Source organism: Balaenoptera borealis, assembly GCF_965194805.1.
Source record: "Balaenoptera borealis genome assembly, chromosome: 7".
NCBI classification, from domain to species: Eukaryota; Metazoa; Chordata; class Mammalia; order Artiodactyla; family Balaenopteridae; genus Balaenoptera; species Balaenoptera borealis.
In genome coordinates, this window is record NC_138864.1 from 63,978,479 (window position 1) to 64,000,816 (window position 22,338).

General features: G+C 40.0%; 1 protein-coding gene across 3 annotated transcripts in view; it reads right to left on the reverse strand.

The window, feature by feature from the left end:
* SCIN (scinderin) overlaps nucleotides 1-22,338 on the reverse strand; it is a 111,523-nt gene that overhangs the window by 14,195 nt on the left and 74,990 nt on the right. For all 3 annotated transcript variants that reach the window (XM_082398333.1, XM_082398332.1, XM_082398334.1), the window contains exons 5-11: nucleotides 21,691-21,783; nucleotides 19,368-19,500; nucleotides 18,877-18,965; nucleotides 17,836-18,051; nucleotides 15,524-15,645; nucleotides 9,708-9,798; nucleotides 3,513-3,683 (exon numbers count right to left, since the gene is read on the reverse strand). In XM_082398333.1, the coding sequence (XP_082254459.1) occupies nucleotides 3,513-3,683; nucleotides 9,708-9,798; nucleotides 15,524-15,645; nucleotides 17,836-18,051; nucleotides 18,877-18,965; nucleotides 19,368-19,500; nucleotides 21,691-21,783 (915 nt within the window). The remainder of the gene's footprint in view (nucleotides 1-3,512; nucleotides 3,684-9,707; nucleotides 9,799-15,523; nucleotides 15,646-17,835; nucleotides 18,052-18,876; nucleotides 18,966-19,367; nucleotides 19,501-21,690; nucleotides 21,784-22,338) is intronic.

Sequence of the window (22,338 nt, forward strand, 5' to 3'; positions counted from 1 at the left end):
ACAGTGACAAACCACCTACAGACTTCTGTCCTGACCCAGGATATTAATTCAGGGGGCACCAGGACACCCCTAGGGGGTTGGAAACATTAGGAGCACATTGTGCTGTGTCACTTTAACGCTCACCCGCCCGAAGACAGTAGCACAAGGCTCTGAGAATAAAATAAGGCAAACTTAAGTGATACATAACAAGGATAATATTCAAAGAGACCGCAAGAAGGAGGATGGGCTATAATTGATGTTTGGAAAGAGGTTGTAATATTCACAAATGATAAACGTAAAGCACAGTGTTCAGTTTTTCTCTCCTCCCACTAAAGAGGTTTGTCAAATAATCAAAGGGACACAGAAAAATCATAAAACAGGGACTGGGGTCTAATACGGGCAAAGAGATAATAACATAGATTCACTAAAAGGTTCTCCAGGCTCAGATAAATTATAGCTCAAATTATAAGAGACTGTTTATAGGGGGTTAAAAACACAGCACTGACATACCCGCTTCCTTTCAGCTGAGAAGCTGTGGACACCGTCTGGGATGAGCCAGACGAGCACAGCTCCAGTCAGTGTGGCTGCAGCGTGAGTGAGAGGCACCTGGCTGAGACCAGACTCCAGCCTGAGGGTGAGGCTGACAGTGGAGCCTCGGGGCAGGGACGAGGCATGTGCGGAGTCTCAGGCTTGGGAGTCAGTCTGAGGTCCTAGGATGGGCTTGTGCCTTTGACTGCGTCTATGACTTTGTCATTTTGTGTCTCTGCACTGGCCTCTGTGAGACCCTCTGTCTGACTATAGGATTGTATGACTGTGACAGTATGTATATGACTCTCTGTGGGACTATGGGACTCCATGTGAGGTGTGCTAACAGGGAGATGGAGAAGAACCAGGAAACAAGACTGTGATAGAGCAGCCATGAGAGAGGAAGAAATCAAGAGTGTGGTGTCCTGAGGTCAAGTGAAGAGAGTGCCTCAAGAAGGAGCTGGTGGGGCTTCCTGGGTGGCGCAGTGGTTGAGAGTCTGTCTGCCAGTGCAGGGGACAGGGGTTCGGGCCCTGGTCTGGGAGGATCCCACATGCCGCGGAGCGGCTGGGCCCATGAGCCACAACTACTGAGCCTGCGCATCTGGAGCCTGTGCTCTGCAACAAGAGAGGCCGCGATAGTGAGAGGCCTGCGCACCGCGATGAAGAGTGGCACCTGCTCGCCGCAACTAAAGAAAGCCTTTGCGCAGAAACGAAGACCCAACATAGCCAAAATAAATAAATTAATTAATTAAAAAAAAAACAGAAGGAGAAAAAATGGGTAAGATCTCAAAAAAAATTTTTTTTTAAAAAAAAGGAGCTGGTGATCAGCTGTCTAAATGATGCCGTTTGACCAACTGTGTCGAGCTGCCAGAGGAAGGCATCAACCATGTGGAGAGTTGGGTTTCACCAGGTTCGTCAGGACCCTGTGCCCAGAGAGAGCACTAGAGGAGCAACGAACAGCTGCTGGAGGTTTTAAAGATGTGTCCCAGGTGCTGGTAACGCTCAGAGAAGTGGTCATCATCCTCTTTCAGTAGGAAGGAGGCTCCATGGACCAAGCTCAAAGGAATCTATCAGATGTGATGATGGAGATCTATAGGAACTATGACTTCCAATTTCTAATCCAAATGTCTCCTTACTGGTACAGAGGAAAGAGACAGGTGACAAGAGGCCCATGCCCAGACTGGTGTGGGATCCTGGCGGTAGTTCCAAAATAGAACATAAGAAAGCTTTAGCCTCCCAGGAGATGAAAACAGAAAGCCTTATAAACAATGTTTCGACTAGTGCATTTCAGAGAGGCTAGGAATGCAAAGGCTGGTTTGGGAGGCTGCAAGAAAATAAAGAATCTGCATTGCAAGCAGCTCAGGATGCCTCCTAAAGAAGTACCCACTGGGAAGAGACCAGGACTATAACGATTCTCCTTGACTCTTGCATCTGAAATCAACTGAGAGGGCCTGTAGGTGAAGGCTTCACCATCAATTTAATAGATTAAAAAAAGTAGTCATAATTGAACACATGAGAATCCATGCACAGAAGGTTCTGGATGAGATCAATACCTAAAGGCGTTTAAATTATATGACTAAATGAGATCACTCTGAAGAGGGCCAAGACTGAGCCTCGGAGGGTTCCAGAGCTTAGAGGACGAGCAGAGGAGGAGAACCCAGCAGAGCTGGATGGGAGTGCAAATACTCTTCAGAAGAGTGGCCCTCAAGTGTGGAAGAAATCCTGCTAAGTGAGGGGTTCCAGAAGCCTCGTAAAAAGATAGCGTTTTGAGAAGACAGAAAAGGGTGGCTCTGGCAAATGCTAGCAGGAGGCTGAGAAAAGCGGGGTCAGACAAGAGGCTTTTGACGGCAAAAGGCAGGGCTTTGGCAAACTAGATAAAGCCCATCCGGCTGGAGGGGCAGGAGGGGATGGTGGAGTGGAGTCCAGTACAGGACCACAAGTGTGAGATGAAGTGGAGTCAAGACACAACTGTTGGATGAGAGGAGCCAGACTGATGGAGACAGTGAGACAACGACTGAAGCCACCAAACAATAAGAGGGGAAGGACCGGGAGCTCAGACAGCACAGGGGGATGGGGGAGGGAGACAGATAAGAAGAAGTCAAAAGGGCAAGGGTCGAGCAAGGAGGGGACCCCACCACCGGTCCCTGGTCAGCGGGCACTGAGGGAAAACACAGCTTCCACTTGAGAAGGCTGTAGGGGAATCTGTGTCCTCAGAACACAGCCATGGAGCAAGAAGGCAGGGTGGCTCAGAGAAGAGGTTGAGGGGGGAGGGATGCTGTGACCCACCTGGTTTTAAGGGCTCAGCTGAACAACTTGGCAAATGGTCCAGGTTTGGGGATATACACAGAGAGTGCAGGGCAGTTAGGGGTGACTTGGGAGACTTGGGTTTCAACGGTGACTAAGGTGACCGGGTTACGAAGGGTGATGAATCCTCCCCGAAGTCAAAGCACTCAGCCATTTAAACCTTGGGCCCGGTGGCCTTGCCCATACCTGGTGGTCTTGTGGTCTGACACTGTGATCTGGCGTTTGATTTCTTTCACAGCTGCTGTCAGAGACAGCTTGTGTGGCCTTAACAGCTGAGTTATGGTCCCGGCCCAGTGTGGTGAAGCTTGCTTTCCACGGTCCTTACACGTGTACAAATAAGGGCCCTCCCTCTTGAATTTCCCTAGTGTGGTCACCTGACCATCACCCTCAATCCATCTTCCCCCAGGCCTTTCAAGACAGAGCTTAAGCTGCCTCACGCCTTTGACAGCTTGATTTGTTACATTACTCTTAAAATTCATTTGTTTTGTTATAAGCTGGTTGAAAAATATGAGAGGCCTGGTATCTGAAGTTAACTTTTTACTTGATTCTCCGGCTTTTAATACTTTTTATGGTGAACGCTGGATTAATTATAGAAATGAAGGGGGTTTACTTGCCAATTTTTTTAAAGACTAGTATTTGTTGATGGCTCAGGTCCACTGGGAAGCCCATGAGCAGGGCAGGTTTTATTGAATGCATGATGTTACCTCCACAATTCTGGTGATCGATGCCAGGTTTCTTCGGACTTGAAAGAGGCGTGTAGGGGGGGCCGGCACCTGACCTCCTTTCTTTGATGTTCCGTTCTTGTAAATAATGAGTGGTTTGTCTTTGAACAAACTCAGCAGGTGAGCAGGTTCTTTGCCTTGGGAGACTCGGATCTGGGGGCGGTGGGGATAAAAGAAATTAATAAAGAGAGCAATGAAAGAAGACCGTATTTCCAAAGGCATCCTTATTTTTCTCTTTGAAAACAAAATTAAAAATATATAAAAAGTCAAGAGCAGGAGGAACGATGAATCAACAGAAAATATAGGTTAATGATAATCAAGCAGAGCTTCCTCACTGACTTAGGAACCATTCGTTACTCCAGACACAGCACCTTCTCGGGGGACACAGCACCACACTGCACCACTTTCTGCTTCCAGAAAGCACAAAGTTTCAAGTCTGTTCATCTACAACTCCAAAAGGGGAAAAACAACGAAGTGCTGATGTATGCTGTCTTTTATGAAAATTACTCTTTTTTTTACAAGGGCACCAAGCTTTCCAGATGTTTAGGGGTATACCTGTCTCTCACGTGTTTTGGATCTCGTTCAGTAGGTTAGGAGATGTGCATTCATTCAGATTCTTCCAAAAATAAGACAAAAGTGTACTCATTCTTTTTACATCCCTACCACCGTGAGATGAAAAAAATCATCATAATCTGGGGATGAATAAAGATTTCAATCCAAACATCAAAAACTGGCAGAAATAAACAGAATAGACTTTCTACTTTTTAGCTTACCTATGGAAATGGTAATAGTAGATTTGCTTAATATAAGCTCTTTTTAAAATACAATATAAGGACTTTTCAGGATAAGGAAATGGAGGAAAATAAATGGCAAGTTATTTAATTTCACCTATTAGTTTAACAACAGATACTGGTTCAGATCCGAATTTCCTATCTCTTGCATAATCTAATGATGCATGTATTTACATAAAGAGTTCAAATTTTGTGTCACTCTCCTGTTTTTTTCAATTATTTGCCCTATGCTAAAATTGAAATATCTCTCCTACCCTGGTCTGTCTTTTTCTAGAAGCCAAGTGAATGGGAATGCTGATGCACATACCATCATAGGGAAGCCTAGGGAGCACTGAAAGTAACTAACTCCACAAATATCTTTCAACTAGTAGACATTCAAATAAGCGAGTAACAAATTAAAACGTCTTTTTACTTTTTTTTTTTAATTTAATTAATTAATTTATTTATTTTTGGCTGTGTTGGGTCTTCGTTTCTCTGCGAGGGCTTTCTCTAGTTGCGGCAAACGGGGGCCACTCTTCATCGTGGTGCGCGGGCCTTTCACTATTGTGGACTCTCCCGTTGCGGGGCACAGGCTCCAGACGCGCAGGCTCAGTAGTTGTGGCTCACGGGCCTAGTAGCTCCGCGGCATGTGGGATCTTCCCAGACCAGGGCTCGAACCCGTGTCCCCTGTATTGGTAGGCAGATTCTCAACCACTGCGCCACCAGGGAAGCCCTTAAAACGTCTTTTGAGTCACACCCCAAAGCTTGGGGTGAGGTTAGCTAAGAGCTCCTAAAACTGCCGCTGGCTTGGCATTTCCCATAACATTGAGAAAACCTCAAGTGCCAACATGAAAGAAAGAGGGCTACTGATTAAGACCCATTCTCCACTGTGAAATGAAAATAAGAGATAGAAAGGTAAATTGAAATTTTTTCAGTACTGTTAATACAGTCTACGAAGGAATGTTTAAAACAGCAATTCAGGACTTCATTTATGCATTGTTGTAAACCACCGCCATCTCGTGGTAAAACTAAGCATTACCATTTCATTGTCAATTTAGGATTCAATTGGCTGACACTGGAAATTCATTCATTGGGTATATCAAATATTTAACTGTGAAATATAGCATTTATAAGGCACAGGGCCTTACCTTCAAAGTTTTTGCATGATTTGGTAAGCACTACTTGAAAGATCAACTAAATGACATAGATGATGTCAGTTCTTATAAATATTTCATTCAAGAAATGAATATAAACTCTATGCCAATAAAATGGACAACCTGGAAGAAATGGACAAATTCTTAGAAAGGTATAGCCTTCCAAGACTGAACCAGGAAGAAACAGAAAATATGAACAGATCTATCACAAGTAATGAAATTGAAACTGCGATTAAAAATCTTCCAACAAACAAAAGTCAAGGACCAGATGGCTTCACAGGCGAATTCTATCAAACATTTAGAGAAGAGCTTACACCCATCCTTCTCAAACTCTTCCAAAAAATTGCAGAGGAAGGAACACTCCCAAACTCATTCTACGAGGCCACCATCACCCTGATGCTAAAATCAGACAAAGATACTACAAAAAAAGAAAATTATAGACCAATATCACTGATGAATATAGATGCAAAAATCCTCAACAAAATACTAGCAAACAGAATCTAACAACACATTAAAAGGATCATACAACCATGATCAAGTGGGATTTATCCCAGGGATGCAAGGATTCTTCAATATATGCAAATCAATCAATGTGAAACACCACATTAACAAATTGAAGAATAAAAACCATATTATCACCTCTATAGATGCAGAAAAAGCTTTTGACAAAATTGAACACCCATTTATGATAAAAACTCTCCAGAATGTGGGCAGAGAGGGAACCTACCTCAACATAATAAAGGCCATATATGACAAACCCACAGCAAACATCATTCTCAATGGTGAAAAACTGAAACCATTTCTTCTAAGATCAGGAACAAGACAAGGATGTCCACTCTCACCACTATTATTCAACATAGTTTTGGAAGTCCTAGCCACGGCAATCAGAGAAGAAAAAGAAATAAAAGGAATACAAATTGGAAAAGAAGAAGTAAAACTGTCACGGTTGGCAGATGACATGATACTATACATAGAGAATCCTAAAGATGCCACCCAAAAACTACTAGAGCTAATCAATGAATTTGGTAAAGTTGCAGGATACAAAATTAATGCACAGAAATCTCTTGCATTCCTATACACTAATGATGAAAAATTTGAAAGAGAAATTAAGGAAACACTCCCATTTACCACTGCAACAAAAAGAATAAAATACCTAGGAATAAACCTACCTAGGGAGACAAAAGACCTGTATGCAGAAAACTATAAGACACTGATGAAGAAATCAAAGATGACACAAACAGATGGAGACATATACCATGTTCTTGGATTGGTAGAATCAATATCGTGAAAATGACTATACTACCCAAAGCAATCTACAGATTCAATGCAGTCCCTACAAATTACCAATGGCATTTTCTACAGAACTAGAACAAAACATTCTTAAAATTTGTATGGAAACACAAAAGACCCCGAATAGCCAAAGCAATCTTGAGGGAAAAAAACGGAGCTGGAGGAATCAGACTCCCTGACTTCAGACTATACTACAAAGCGACAGTAATCAAGACAATATGGTTCTGGCACAAAAACAGAAATATAGATCAACGGAACAGGATAGAAAGACCAGAGATAAACCCACACACTTATAGTCAACTAATCTAAGACAACGGAGGCAAGGATATACAATGGAGAAAAGACAGTCTCTTCAATAAGTGGGGCTGGGAAAACTGCACAGCTACATGTTAAAGAATGAAATTAGAACACTCCCTAACACCATACACAAAAATAAACTCAAAATGGATTAAAGGCCTAAATGTCAGACCAGACACTATAAAACTCTTAGATGAAAACATAGGCAGAACACTCTTTGACATAAATCACAGCAAGATCTTTTTTGACCCACCTCCTAGAGTAATGGAAATAAAAACAAAAATAAACAAATGGGACCTAATGAAACCTAAAAGCTTTTGCACAGCAAAGGAAACTATAAACAAGACAAAAAGACAACCCTCAGAATGGGAGAAAATATTTGCAAACGAATCAATGGACAAAGGATTAATCTCTAAAATATATAAACAGCTCATGCAGTTCAATATTAAAAAAAACAAACAACCCAATCCAAAAATAGGCAGAGGACCTAAATAGACATTTCTCCAAAGAAGACATACAGATGGCCAAGAGGCACATGAAAAGCTGCTCAACATCACTAATCATTAGAGAAATGCAAATCAAAACTACAATGAGGTATCACCTCACACTGGTCAGAATGGCCATCATCAGAAAATCTACAAACAACAAATGCTGGAGAGGGTGTGGAGAAAAGGGAACCCTCTTGCACTGTTGGTGGGAATGTAAATTGATACAGCCACTATGGAGAACAGTATGGAGGTTCCTTAAAAAACTAAAAATAGAACTACCATATGACCCAGCAATCCCACTACTGGGCATATACCCTGAGAAAACCATAGTTCAAAAAGAGTCATGTACCAAAATGTTCATTGCAGCTCTATTTACAATAGCCAGGACATGGAAGCAACCTAAATGTCCATCGACAGATGAATGGATAAAGAAGATGTGGCACATATATACAATGGAATATTACTCAGCCATAAAAAGAAATGAAATGGAGGTATTTGTAATGAGGTGGATGGAGTTAGAGTTTGTCATACAGAGTGAAGTAAGTCAGAAAGAGAAAAACAAATACAGTATGCTAACACATATATATGGAACCTAAGGAAAAAAAAAAAAAGGCCATGAAGAACCTAGTGGCAAGACGGGAATAAAGACACAGACCTACTAGAGAATGGACTTGAGGGTATGGGGAGAGGGAGGGGTGAGATGTGACAGGGTGAGAGAGTGTCATGGACATATATACACTACCAAATGTAAAATAGATAGCTAGTGGGAAGCAGCCGCATAGCACAGGGAGATCAGCTCGGTGCTTTGTGACCACCTAGAGGGGTGGGATGGGGAGGGTGGGAGGGGGGGAGACGCAAGAGGGAAGAGATATGGGAACATATGTATATGTATAACTGATTCACTTTGTCATAAAGCAGAAACTAACACACCATTGTAAAGCAATTATACTTCAATAAAGATGTTTAAAAAAAAAAAAAACTAAAAATAGAATTACCATATGACCCAGCAATCCCACTACTGGGCATATACCCAGAGAAAACCGTAATTCAAAAAGACACATGCACCCCACTGTTCACTGCAGCACTATTTACAATAGCCAGGTCATGGAAGCAACCTAAATGCCCATCGAGAGATGAATGGATAAAGAAGATATGGTACATATATACAATGGAATATTACTCAGCCATAAAAAGGAATGAAATTGGGTCATTTGTAGAGACATGGATGGACCTAGAGACTGTCATACAGAGTGAAGTAAGTCAGAAAGAGATAAACAAATATCGTATATTAACACATGTATGTGGAATCTAGAAAAATGGTGCAGACAAACTGGTTTGTAGGGCAGAAATAGAGACACAGATGTAGAGAACAAACGTATGGACACCAAGCGGGGAAAGCGGGAGTGGTGGTGGTGGTGGGGTGAACTGGGAGATTGGGATTGACATGTATACACAAATATATATAAAACAGATAACTAATAAGAACCTGCTGTATAAAAAATAAATAAAATAAAATTCAAAAAAAAGAAATGAATGTAATAGTTCATGGGGAACTTCATGGGGAGTTACTGCATTTACAGAATTCAATCATCTTGTTAATTTGTTAATTAACAATTAACAAAGTTAGTTTATTTTTTAAAAGTTAATATGCACCTTTAAATTTAGGTCTAACTTGCTTTATTTAGGAACTAAAATCCAAGATGGAAAGAAAACCAGCTGGAAGACCGAATTCACTCTCCACATCTCAGTTTTTATGTACTAAAGTATCGGACTTCCTTTTCTAATTACTTTCTACCTTTGAAGAAGCCATTACACATTTATAAAGATTTGAAAACTGGAAAGTGATCACCTGGAAGTGATAACTCAGGTAGAACAGTTTTAATAACAAGTGGCTATCATTGATCTGATATGATTCTAAAGGAATGATTCTTTGGGGCTTTTAAATCTGTGAATAGTTTATTTTTGTTTCTGTTTTTAAAATTTTGTTTGCTCCCTCTTTTCCAGAATCTGAGAGAACGAGTATGGCATGAGAATAGGAATATTTAAATTCTAAAATGAAAAAAAGATAATATTTAGAAAGTGTCAAATTCCCATCCCAGCTTGGGAAAAGGGTTTTAACTAGACACTGGGCTAAGAAAACTTTAACTTGTGTAAGTTTTGGGGTAAAAATATCCCAACCTGCACAGCCTGTCCTCCAAGGGATCTATCCAACTGAACGGTCAGGAAGGCGGAGGTCGTCAGCTCATCCCTCGTGGCATTTGCTCCCTGCCTGGAGGAACAAAAGTAAAATAAATTAGCTTGTATTTAAGTTTTAAGATCTTCTAATGTAGGCATTTCAAGCAGAAACTTAAGTTATTATGAAAGATCAAGAAGAAACCAGATGTTTTGACATGATAAAGCCATAGAAGCTATTGTTTTTTTAAAGTACTTAACTAAAATTGAGCCATGAACTATCCCACGTACTGTTTAGAACTACATATGATAGGTATCTTTAATCTCCATTTCATAGGTCCATTTTTAGTTCCATAATTACTTTGCTAAGTAGTCAATTCTGTCTGATTTCAAGCTGGAGGTGCCTATTTTGGGAAACCACCTTCACAGTGAAAATAATCCATTTGAGTAGAATACGAGCCAAATCTATTAGACTGGATGTTAGAAGTACTTTATCTTTCCATGAATATTTGGTGATCTTAGTAACAAATGTGTGGACCCAGAAAAATCAAGAAAATAATCATCAGAAGTAGGCAATGGTGTAGCCCCATTTTGTCATTCTAGCAATTCTTTAAAGGAATTTTTAATAAAACCGTACAAGAAGCTAAACTACCAGTGACCCAGACAAGGATCGATGAATCGGGTCTTCCCTGGGGGTCCAGTGGTAAAGAATCCGCCTTCCAATGCAGGGGACACAGGTGCGATCCCTGGCTGGGGAACTGGGATCCCACATGCCACGGGGCAACTAAGCCAGTGTGCTACAACTACTGAGCTCACGCCTCAACGAGAGAGCCCGCATGCCACAAACTACAGAGCTCATGCGCCCTGGAGCCAGCGCGCCACAACTAGAGAGAGAAATCCTGCACACCGCAACTAGAGAGAAGCCTACGTGCTGCAACGAAGACCCAACACAGCCAAAAAAAAAAAGAGTCAATGAATCAATTCATCCAGTTCATCTGCAACTTCTCTTTCTAGGGTAGCTTGTGGCTATAACTCCAATCACTGGCTTAACTTATATAGCAACCTCTGGGAGATCTGCTTGTTTGATGACTTTGTGGGAGGGAAAAGCCAGTGAAAGCACTGAGTATTGTTTGCAGCCAATCCTCCTATCTTTGTGTGACTAGGGGTTAGCGGGAAGAACACTAATCCTGGAACTGGATTTTGAAAATTAATTATATCCTTTCTTCTGAAGGTCTGAGAGTGCGCTACCTGTTCCATACCCAGAACAGATTAACAATAGCCTCCCAACCTGGGCAACACACACAGACACACACCCCCAAAACACAGAATTCAGGGAGCACGTCTCATTTATCTCAGAATATTTCATTGCACCAACAGAGTCAAGTGATTGATATAAAAATGTTCTACAGTGGGGTGCAAAAATAAAGGAAGGATATGCTCATGTCAGGCATACGTTTAAAAAAATAAAAAATGCTTTTCATAACAAAGGCACCCATAAAGATACAGTCTTTTAATGCTAATTGCCTAAATTTTCCATGAGCTTATCATGCTAGCAAACACTTCCGGGAGCCACTGGGAGCACCGGCTGGGGAGTAACACAGAGCTGAGGAAACAGCAGGCTCTGTTATCACCTGTCCTTCCTTCCTCACATCTGCAACTTCTTGGATGTTTCTTCATTTCCTTTTTTTTCTGCAGGAAAAAAATTCAACTAACTAATAGACTACATCACCAAACTTTTGTCACCATTTTACTATTTTTTTCCTGGAGTATTTCAACCAGTAAAACTGAAAACCCTCACCAAACTTTTGCCGTCTGACACTCTTAATAAATATTTCACTGTTCATCTCGAGCCCTTCTTCCTCTTCCTGTCAAAGTGACTCATGCTTCCATCCACACAGATTCAAACCAATTTGCTTTATTGAGCTATGACCCAGGAGGTCAAGGACTCCACTGCAATCAAGATATAATAAAGTTGCTCTTTGCCTCTAATTTTGAAATCCTGTGCCTAGGGGGAAAAAAAGCAATCTACTTTGATATGATTCCTTCTTTATAAATCTGTGGTGCTTGTTACTCATTAAAAATAAATGCTGCATGAAAATGGAATTTACTGCTTCAAGAGACTCATCATCGCCACTGTTCAAAGTTTGTTCAATTTCAACTACTTGACATTTCAGAGAAAATATCACTGCTGAAATTATTTTTCTCCTATCATTTTAGAATATAAATGGTTTCAGAAATAAAGAGACAAAGTGATTTAATTCTAGTTTGTCACCTTCAACTCTGCTTCTTGGATTTAACCTATTTACATCCCTGCATTGAAATTATCACATAAACTGGAAACCTGTTTAATTTGAAAGCTAGTCTTCAAGAGGCATTTTCTAAATGCCTCTTTGCTACCTTTATGGAAGTTTTCGAAGTTCTGCAAACCATACAATATTAACAAACTTACATATTTAACATCCATGATATTAAATGACAAAAACTCACAAGAGGACTCAAGCATCTAACTTATATTCTTGATATCTCAGAAAGTCATACATTCTCATCACAGAAACCTTGAACACATCAAAATGAAAAAAGAAAACTAAATGACCACCTCCCCCAGCCACAGTCCTAGCCCAAAGGTCATGACTATTAAAAATGTGACATATTTTCATCTTCTTTTTCTCTTTGATTTCTTTACAGTGAGGATCATACTTGTCCTCCTCCTGAGTTCCTTATCTCAGCGAATAAAACACTACACACCTGTGCACAGACGAGAAATCTGGGGCCACCCTTGACTCAGTCATCTTCTCCGTTCCCCGTAACCAGTCATTCAGATGTCAACTCCTTAATACTTTGCTCATCCTTTCCCTCCCTTACACTGAGCTCTGGCCATATTATCATTCAGTTGGATTATTGCAATAAATTCCAAATGGCCTCTCTGCCAACAATCTCCCACCGGTCCATTCTTTAGGTGTTAACCAGAATAATTTCTCTAAGATGGAAACCAATCATGTCACTCCCCTGTGCGAACTCTTTGACTGGCTCCCAATGCCCTGAAAATAAAGTTCATCTTCCCCAGGATAGTTACAAGGTCATTCACCATTTGGCTCCTTCTAATTTCTCTGGTTTTATCTTTTGCTCCTTAACTTTGCTCTAGCCATACATCATTACGAACCGAGGAGAGCACGATTTTCCCTGCATTGCTTGGAACAACTTCCCTATTTGCTTGCTTCCATCGCTCCCATTTTTGCTCCCACTTCGATGTCACTTCTAAGAGCCCTTCACCAATAGCCTAGGAGTGAGCTTGAGTGTCTGTCCCTAATTCCCCAAAGATCACTCAGCTTGGTTTTATCTTAAACCCTTCATATTTCATTGAAATGCCTGATAATAATCTTTCTCTCTTTAAAGTATAAATTCTTGGGCAAGGTTTTTTTTTTTTTTTTCACCACTGTATCTTTAGTGTCTAGCTCAGTGCTTGGCACATAGAAAGTGCTCTATGAATACTTTCATAGGATTGAAGGAATAGCTACTGCGTTTAAAATATACGACCTGATTTAATCTGTTTTAGTTATATCCACATAGTTATTGATATGGATTACAAACTGTTAATTCCTCAAAACCTTCTCTTGAGTTACTTATTTAGTCTTTCTTCTTTGATCTGAGTGCTACAATTAATTATATTTTTTACATACCAAAAAGAATTAAGAGGAAGACCAAGAAACAGAATGTAAAAGAAAAGCTGACTCGCAGCAATAAATTTATCCCTACAAATGCCATGCTTTGCACACACTCTTCTGAATTAAAATTTTAGAAAAGGAAATTGCAAAATAAGGACACAGCTTCTACCGAGGTATAGCTGCACACAGGCCTTAAAGAGAGCTGCAGATCAAGGTGTGAAATGTTGCTTCACCAGTTACAAAAGTTGTGACCTTGGGTTAAATTACTTAATACTGCCTAAGTCCTCCTTCCTTTTTTATCTTTATCTTTCACTTGAAAATAATCTGGTTGTGAGGAAGAAAGATAATATATGGAAACATCTAGCACTTTGCTGGCACAAACATGCTGCTCAAAAAAATGGTTACTATGAAGATGGCATCTTAAACATAGAGCTAAATAGCTAAATACATTCATCTTTGACAGGATATGATGTGACTGTGGAGTCAGAAATGTCCCTGGACACAGCGGTTCTCATTAATGCCACGGTGTACATTAGAATCTCAGGAGTCATACCACCACCTTTATTTGGTATAAAGTGGGGGCCAGGCGTTTGGATTTGTGAAAAACTGTCCAGGTTAGTATGTGCAGCTAGTGTTGGGAACCACTGCCTAAGGCAGTGCTTGTCAATCATTAAAGTGCATATGAATCATCCTGAGATCTTGTTAAAATGCACGTTCTGCTTTAGTGGGTCAAAGATGGGGCGTGACATTTTTCTAACCAGCTCCCTAGTGATGGCCATGCTTTTGGTTCACAGACCACCCTTTGGGTACCAAGAACTATGGGATAGGGATAATCATCTCATCTCCTTTACTTGGTTAAGCTCAAGGCACTGGCCAGTATAAGTGTTAAGTGGTCACACGGTGTGGACAGATGTCTCTGTCATCTGGTGGGACGCTGACCAGAGAGAAATGTCACGATATCAGCAGACACCTGAGTCTGCATACATTCAATATGTTCCCTGAAGATTGCCATCACCATGTAGGCAAAGGCAGGATCCTGTTTCACCCTTGCGCCTTTGGCCTACACCCCTCAGCTTTAAGATTTTTTTTTTTTCAAGTATTTATTTATTTATTTATGGTTGTGTTGGGTCTTCGTTTCTGTGAGAGGGCTTTCTCTAGTTGTGGCAAGCGGGGGCCACTCTTCATCGCGGTGCGCGGGCCTCTCACTATCGCGGCCTCTCTTGTTGCAGAGCACAGGCTCCAGACGCGCAGGCTCAGTAATTGTGGCTCATGGGCCCAGCTGCTCTGCGGCACGTGGGATCTTCCCAGACCAGGGCTCCAACCCGTGTCCCCTGCATTGGCAGGCAGATTCTCAACCACTGCGCCACCAGGGAAGCCCCTTTAAGATCTTTTTTGAAAATTCTTTTCTTTTTCTCAGTCTTCTCAGAAATATTCTACTTTTCCTGATCTCACTTAATAAAAAGTTTGAGAATCCCACATTGCATGATTTGTTGCAGAATCCCTGTCCCTTTGGAATAGTCCAGCATGCTATGTGTACTTCACTTACTTGGTTGGACACTCCCCATGGGCACTGACTCTCTCTAAGTGAACTTAACCTTCAATTAACTCAAGTCATTATGCAAAAACCATACGAGATATGGATGCAATGGCATTTTTCTTCATTACTGCTATGAATTTCATGAGGACAAAGAATAAGGATGCATCAATTTGAGGTCTCTGGAGTATGAAATAGAATCATAAATTATATACATGCCTTAGAGGATTTGCATCATTGAAATGCTGCAGCTCCAATCAAGATGGGCTCTGTGAATTTTAACAATAAGAAGACATGATACCTGATGCCAGTTGGAGTGTTAGCTTGCATAGGAGATGAGTTATTCAACTGCATATCCACTAAAGGAACACTACCCTTGGGCTATCAAAACCTTTCTCCTAGATTAGAAAGGATGACACTTATCTAACCCCTCCTGCTTGTGGACAGCAGCTGCAGAATACAGTCAAAATCATATCGAAAGAATACTACTTGCATGTTATACAAATCTCACGGGCATATTTATAGGATAATTCTACCCCTTACTGCAAGGAATTTAATGAAATTTAACTTTGGAGCAAAATGTGGCCTCTACGGAACTTGAGATCTTATGAAAGAGGGAGACTTACCAGGTGTAGATAATCCGTCCTCTGGGGTAAGTGTAGAGTATAATGTAGCAGTCACCACCATAGAATTCACCATACGAGTTTCGGTCAATTTCGATCCTACCATTGTTTTCTACACGCCAAATCTAAAAGTAATGAAATATGTGTACCAAAATCAAAATTTTCTTGATCTAATGACACTTCTCAGAGGTTTAAAAAACAGTTTGGTTTAGATCTGTCATTAAGCAACTTTTAAATTACTTTTCTAACTAGTTTATAAATTAAGCAACAGGAAGAAATTTTTATCAATTTGGCAATTTGGTTATTGACTTTTTAAGCGCTTATAGTTCTTTGGTACCCTTCACAGTACTTAGCTCAGTTCTGAGCCTGTTGATTAATAAATACATATTGTTTGATCGATTAGTGAAAATAACATGACACTCTAGTGGAATAACAAACTGAAATATTCCGCTCAGAAATACATCTCTTAACTTACATAAAATTTTTCATCAGTTGGGAAGTAATTTTTTTTAAATTTCTTTTTCCCTGTGTTTTAAGCCATGAGACTATTGTTTTCCCCGGTAAGAGTGGCAGATTGTGACCAAATAATAAAAATACCAACTGCATGACTTCTATTTTCAAAAGTCACCATCTAGGCATGAGACTGATTAAGATAAAAGCAGGCAGAACTAGTTATTTTCTATTTCCTTATCCTCGTCACAGATTAAAGACACTTTTAATTAAGGATTAAAAGTTGGAGAGATGAGAGTTGTAAATGAAACGGGAAAGTAACACTTGAGTGAGAGACTGCAGGCACTGTGCGCGAGCACCGTCCTGCCTGGGTCCTGGGGAGGCTCAGGATGGTCCCTTTGCTTTGAAATAAGGAGATGAGCAAGTGCAGAAGAGCAGTGCAGAGTTTTCAGAGAGCAGCCTTCCCACGCCATCCCAGAGGAACAATGGCAGCATGGCCTGGCTAAACCCAAAAACCTAGAGAAAGCCCTGGATGTTAATATCCCTGGGGTGGCATGGGAGGGCATCTCAGAGATGCTGTGCCCTAACGTGGAGACTGCAGCTGGGACACACTTGGTGCTGGAAGCCACGTTTGCCACGGGGTCTGCTGGCTGTGTTGACCTCCAGAAAAGGATGTCTGAGCAGGAGACAGACCCAGCCCCAGAAGCTAATACCCCTCTGACAGCGATCATGGTCAGGGGCGGGGGGTGGTGGGGGGGCACTTCTCCCTTTGCAGTTCCCACAACCCCTGCACAGCTTAGATTCACACTTCATGTCTTTGAAAAGAGAAAAAACTCTTAAATCTTTTTACTATATACTTTGGTCCAAGCATTGTGATAAGCCCTGGGAATAGAGAGATAAATTATTCAATTCCTTCCCTCAAGGAACTGACAAGAGGTCTGGGAGCAGAAACCTGTAAGTAAATGAACAATTCTGTAGTACTTATATGATAAATTCTATGAAGAATATTACTTATGGCTTAAGCACAGAGAAAGGTCATTTCAGTGTGGAGGGAAGGCTTCTCAGAAGAGGTGCAGCTTGTGACTTAACGGAGTTACAAAGGAGGAACGGGAATGTTAGCCAGATGGCAGAGGGGAAGAGCGCTCAAGGCTGTGGAAGGCTGAGGTGCAGACAGCAAGGGTCAATCATGGAGGTCTGGGAGGCCCACCTGAGGATGGACGTTCCCAGGAAGACTGTGGAGAGCCACCAACATTATTCTAGAATGGAAGTGACATTATCCAGTGTCCCTTAAGTTAGATGACCCAACAGCAGATTAAATGTCAAGAGATTTTAGTTAGGGAGAATTCTTAGGAGGGTTTTAACAATTTTTGTCCAAAAATAGCAATAACCAACAAACTCAATTTGAATGCTCTAAAAATATCTGTGATTTTGGCACATGACACATGCCCAATTTGCCTTTGTGAATGCCTCTACGGTGCAAGGGAAGGACAGACTTATGTAGTGGGTGCTTTTGGAGCAATGCGCCCTCCCTGGACAATCCCAGTTCCAAGGGCAGGAGCATTTCTGGACCAGGAAACAAGATGGAGCTGGCTGGGTTGCACGGAGGCCTCTAAGGTGATAATCAGGTGATCTTGCACAAATCGCCTAACTTCTCAGAATCTCAGCACACACGCCGTAAACTAGGCCTGAAGGCCAGACAACAGCTCTTCCAGCTTTGAACTCCCTGGTTTAATATACAGTCTTGAACCATTTTTATTAATAATAAAAATTCACAATTTACAAAGTTTCCTGAAGTTATATTTCCACATATCTTGGCATAAATGGGCTTGACAAGGACAAACAAATGAACAAAAACATGTAAATACCTCCACTTTGCCAGAACCATCATCCACCATATTATGCTGGGCTGCCATTTGTGGAGAACTGTGTAATTTTGAGGCGTCAAATGGAATTTGTTTTATCTGAGCCACTTTCTCAGTGACATATACTTTCCCAAAGCCATCACTCTGATCTTTATCTCTCCAGTCCTTAAAGAACTGTTTGAAGATTGGTGTTTCACCTCCTTCTGGAAGAACTTGAATCTGAAATTTAAAAAATAATAATAATTATAAACAGAAAAATAAGAGACCAAGGAAAAACATTAATCTAGTAGTGGAGGAAAAACACTGAGGAAATGCAAAGATGATCCTCTTTTTTGTGATGACAGATGTAAATTTAGAAGCTGGGATCCTGAATTGAATGCAAAAGGGAAGGTTATCAAATACGAAGCTAAAACAATGCAACCTGGCTTTTTTTTTTTCTTACGGCTAAAGTAATTGCCACTGAATCTGGATGTTTGAGAGAAGAATAAAGTTATTTCGTATGTTACCATTACAGTCAAATAAGTTTGACTGTTTTCCTACACTAGGTTCATAAGATGTCTGTGACCTGAAAGAAATGATCTCATTGTGTTACTTGTGCCAGGACATAAAAATGAAGAGAAAAGATGAGGCTGAGCGATTCAGAAAAGAAGAGCAACTATCCAGTGTCTATGTTGATCTGCATGAAGGCAAATATTCTCTGGGCATTAGTCCATGTCTATACAAATTGCTCTAAGGAATAACTGATAAATGCTCTCAGTTAATTCAACTGTGGTTGATCATCTTGACTTAAAGGCTGTGGAGGAAGTGGATGTGTTCTTATTCTCATCACAAAGTCCCGTGGAAGGTCTGATCTCCAATTTCTGCAAAATTCCATCCTCCACACAGATATAGTTCTAGGGACACACGATACAGCATGGCACACACGTGAGAATGACTTCCGTGCATACGTTATTTTGAACCAAATTCTTTCATGAGTTTTGTGGCGATGTCATGAGCTCCCATGTTTAAAAACATTTTTTCTAGCCAGTTCATTTCCACACATACCTGAGTATTAGTAGAATAATGCATTTGTTCTAGGAATTCTTCAGCTGTCTTCATGGCAGCCTTTCTCTCCTGGGGATTAGCATCTCTACCTAACATGCAAGATATATGAAAGAGACAGAATTTCAGAGAAGCAAGGTATTATATGATTAAGAAATACTTGTGCACCAAAAAATAAACATAATTATAATTGAATTTAACTACAACCCTGAAAGAATAGCAGAATTTTCCTAGTATACTAAATATATTTAACAATATTGTAATGAACACTCTGTATAAAAAAGATTCTTTTTATAGTGCCCAAAGGCTTTCTTTTACCCCATCATCCCTGGTAAATAATGCTGGTAGGAAGAAAATATGGTTTTGATGTCTGCATTTTACAGATCACGCAGAAAGGTAAGGTTTCTTTAAGTCAGAAAAGATGTTTTATTTACCTTTCCGAAGAAATGTGTATAAATCTGAAGTACATCAACAATACCAATGGCATTTTTTACCTTTCCATACAAAAATCTGTTTTGCAGCACCGTGGTCCAAAATGAAGCATTCTTCAGAAAGCAGCATCGCCATGGAGAAGGGGTTTTCTTCTGCCACCATGCTCACTTTCATGGAGCCACTGGCATCTGAAACCTAACATGAAAACCATGAGCTTGCTTGGGGATGATCAATATGTTCTAAACTCTTTGATCATGGTGATGATTGCACGGCTCTGTACATGTAATAAAAACCACTGAATTGTACACTTTAAATGGATAAACTTTATAATCTGTAAATTATATCTCAACAAAGCTATTTCAAAGAAAACAAACAAACAAAAAACCCCATGAGCCCAGTTATACCCTTAGAAAGGCTTTTTAAAAATCCTCTGGGGTAAAAGTATTACTAATAAAAAGTTAAGTTTCAACACAGAAAATAATAATGATAATAATAATGGATAAGGTTTGTTGTGACTTCATATATACTAGGCACCACACAATGAACTTTAACAAGATTATTTCTTAATTTTTATTAATACAACAATCTTTTTTTTTCAACAATCTTTTAAATAGGTAATAAACTTACACTCATTGCACACACACAAAAAGCTGAAGCTTAAACATTCATTCATTCAACATTTACTGAGTACTATCATATGCCAGACACTGTGCTAAGGAAGGCATTGATACAGTTTATGCTTACAGATTTTTTTCAATATGGGGCCTGTAATTTACCTCATTTAAATACTTTGTGTAAATTATCAAAATAAATATCATCTGTCACAAATAAAATTGTGTCACAAGTAAACTTACCTAGACTCTTGAAGTTTGTAAATGACTACAGAATTTTTTTTTTTTTTAAGTTGCAGGTGATCTTACAAAATTTGCTACGTTAGAATTCACTGTTTTTCAAAGGCCTGGTAGGCTGCAAGGTAATCCACCTGGGTACTTGTTAAATATGCTGATTTGAGGGCCCTACCTAGATCAGTGGTGGGGTTTTGCAGCACTGTGGTAGGGCTTGAACTCTGTATTTTTAGAAATCACCCTAGGTGACTCTGCTTCCCAGCTCTGTTCAGCAATCCCAAATTAAATATTTTCAAAAGGACTTTAGAGTTGGATGTATGCAATACATTACAGATCCACTAGAGGGAGCATTGTTTCAGGATTAACATGTTCACATTTAAAACTATTTCCCTTCTCCCATAATGCTGTCCAAGAGGGAGAACAGGTTTGTTTGATGATGGGGCATAAAAAATATTTGTTAAACTGTTGCACTTGGGTTTTAGAAACAGTAATAAAAAAATAAGCAGCCACAAAGTCTTTAGAATAACAATTTCTGTGTGGCTTATATTAAAACTATCAGTATTTAGGAGTGGTAACCACATTTTCCTTTGCCATCTAGGAGGAAAAGAATCTACTTCCCCTTCCATTCTACAAAAAGGAAGTTCTTCTATACAAGTTAGTAACTTGATCTTCATTTAAAATCACAGCGTGTCTGAGCCGGAAGATCCCTTTAACGAGCAGCAAATATAATCCCTTCTTGTAAGAGATGAGAAAACTATTCAGTTCTGCAGGGAGATTAAGGTCTGCTCCAAATCACATGCTTAGAAAGTTACAAGGGGAGGGAATGCTTGAAGGATCCCATCTGAACCGTCTCCTCAACTGGTACATCTTGTGGATTTTGTTACCCTCACCAGCAATAAAATCATAAAATTGTGGAGTTGGAAGGAACCTGAGTAATCTTCTAATTTAATTTCTTTTTTTTTTTTTTTCAGATAAGAAAACTAAGACCCAGAATGGCCATGTCTTGCCCAAGGTCACCCAGGCAGTCCTTCCCACAGAGCTGACATGGAATTAAGTCTGCCAACGCCCAGGACAGTTTTTACCCTGTTTCCTTCCAGCTGTTTGATTTGATAGTCTTGCGCTTATAACAAAGAAAGCCTCCATGATGGCTAAACAGGATATTTTAAATAAGGGGATGATTTTATAGCTTATTAAGATTTTATAAGAAAAAGCTTACAAGTTTTTGTACTTCATGAAGGAAACATTTTATTGAATGTAATGTATCAAAACATATTGTTGCAAACGAATACGGCAACAATGTATAATTTTACTTAAATCACAGCAAATTATTATTTGCTGTTTTTAATAAAAATTTTAAAAGTAATAGAAAGAGGAATTTAAATAACTATGCTAGAGCAAAGAACGGATTCTGCCCACACATTTCTCTTTGAGGGCAATGAGGAGACTTGCCATCTGCAGCAAAGAGTCCCTCCCAGTACAGGCCCCCCCCAGCAGCTTGCAGTCCAGTAAAAACAACAGAACTCCCTCACAGTGAACCCACCATGTAGAGTTTAGCCATTTTCCTGTTAGTTATGTCTGCTATAATGTCGTCATCCTCTTCTCCATCCCTAAGCTCCGGCTTTTCCCCTAAAACCTGGAAAAAAAAAGTGCACAAATAAAAGATAAAGACCACTCATTAATGGTGCACAGTTAAAAAAAAAAAAAAGTAAAACAGCTTACATTTCTAAAGTCATAGATTATAAAATATTGGCAATCAAAATGACCAGGCTCAGACATGTCTCACCAGTCATATTAAATTGTCCTTTTATCATGGGTCAAATCAATCAATGGCATTTAGTAAACACTGAGTTTGCTGGTGATGTGAAGGAGAAAGTGAAATCCCAAACTTGAAAGTGTAGGTCTCCGTATTATTGAAAACTAGTAGGAATTAATTAAAATTTGAGTTCTACGTTCAGTTCTACACATGGAATTTCTTCCATGACCTCTGCCTCTAGAAGCAATCTATAGGTTTTATTAATTTATTATCACAAAGACTTGGTCAAAATTACTATCTGAGGGTAGGGTACTATTATCATTATTGATTTAGACTAGATAAAGTGTAAGTTAACCACACCATGCTTTGTGTCCTGCTGTATTTTTGGCACAGAACAAATGAATGTCGAATGAATGAATGCATTTATTTGTTCTT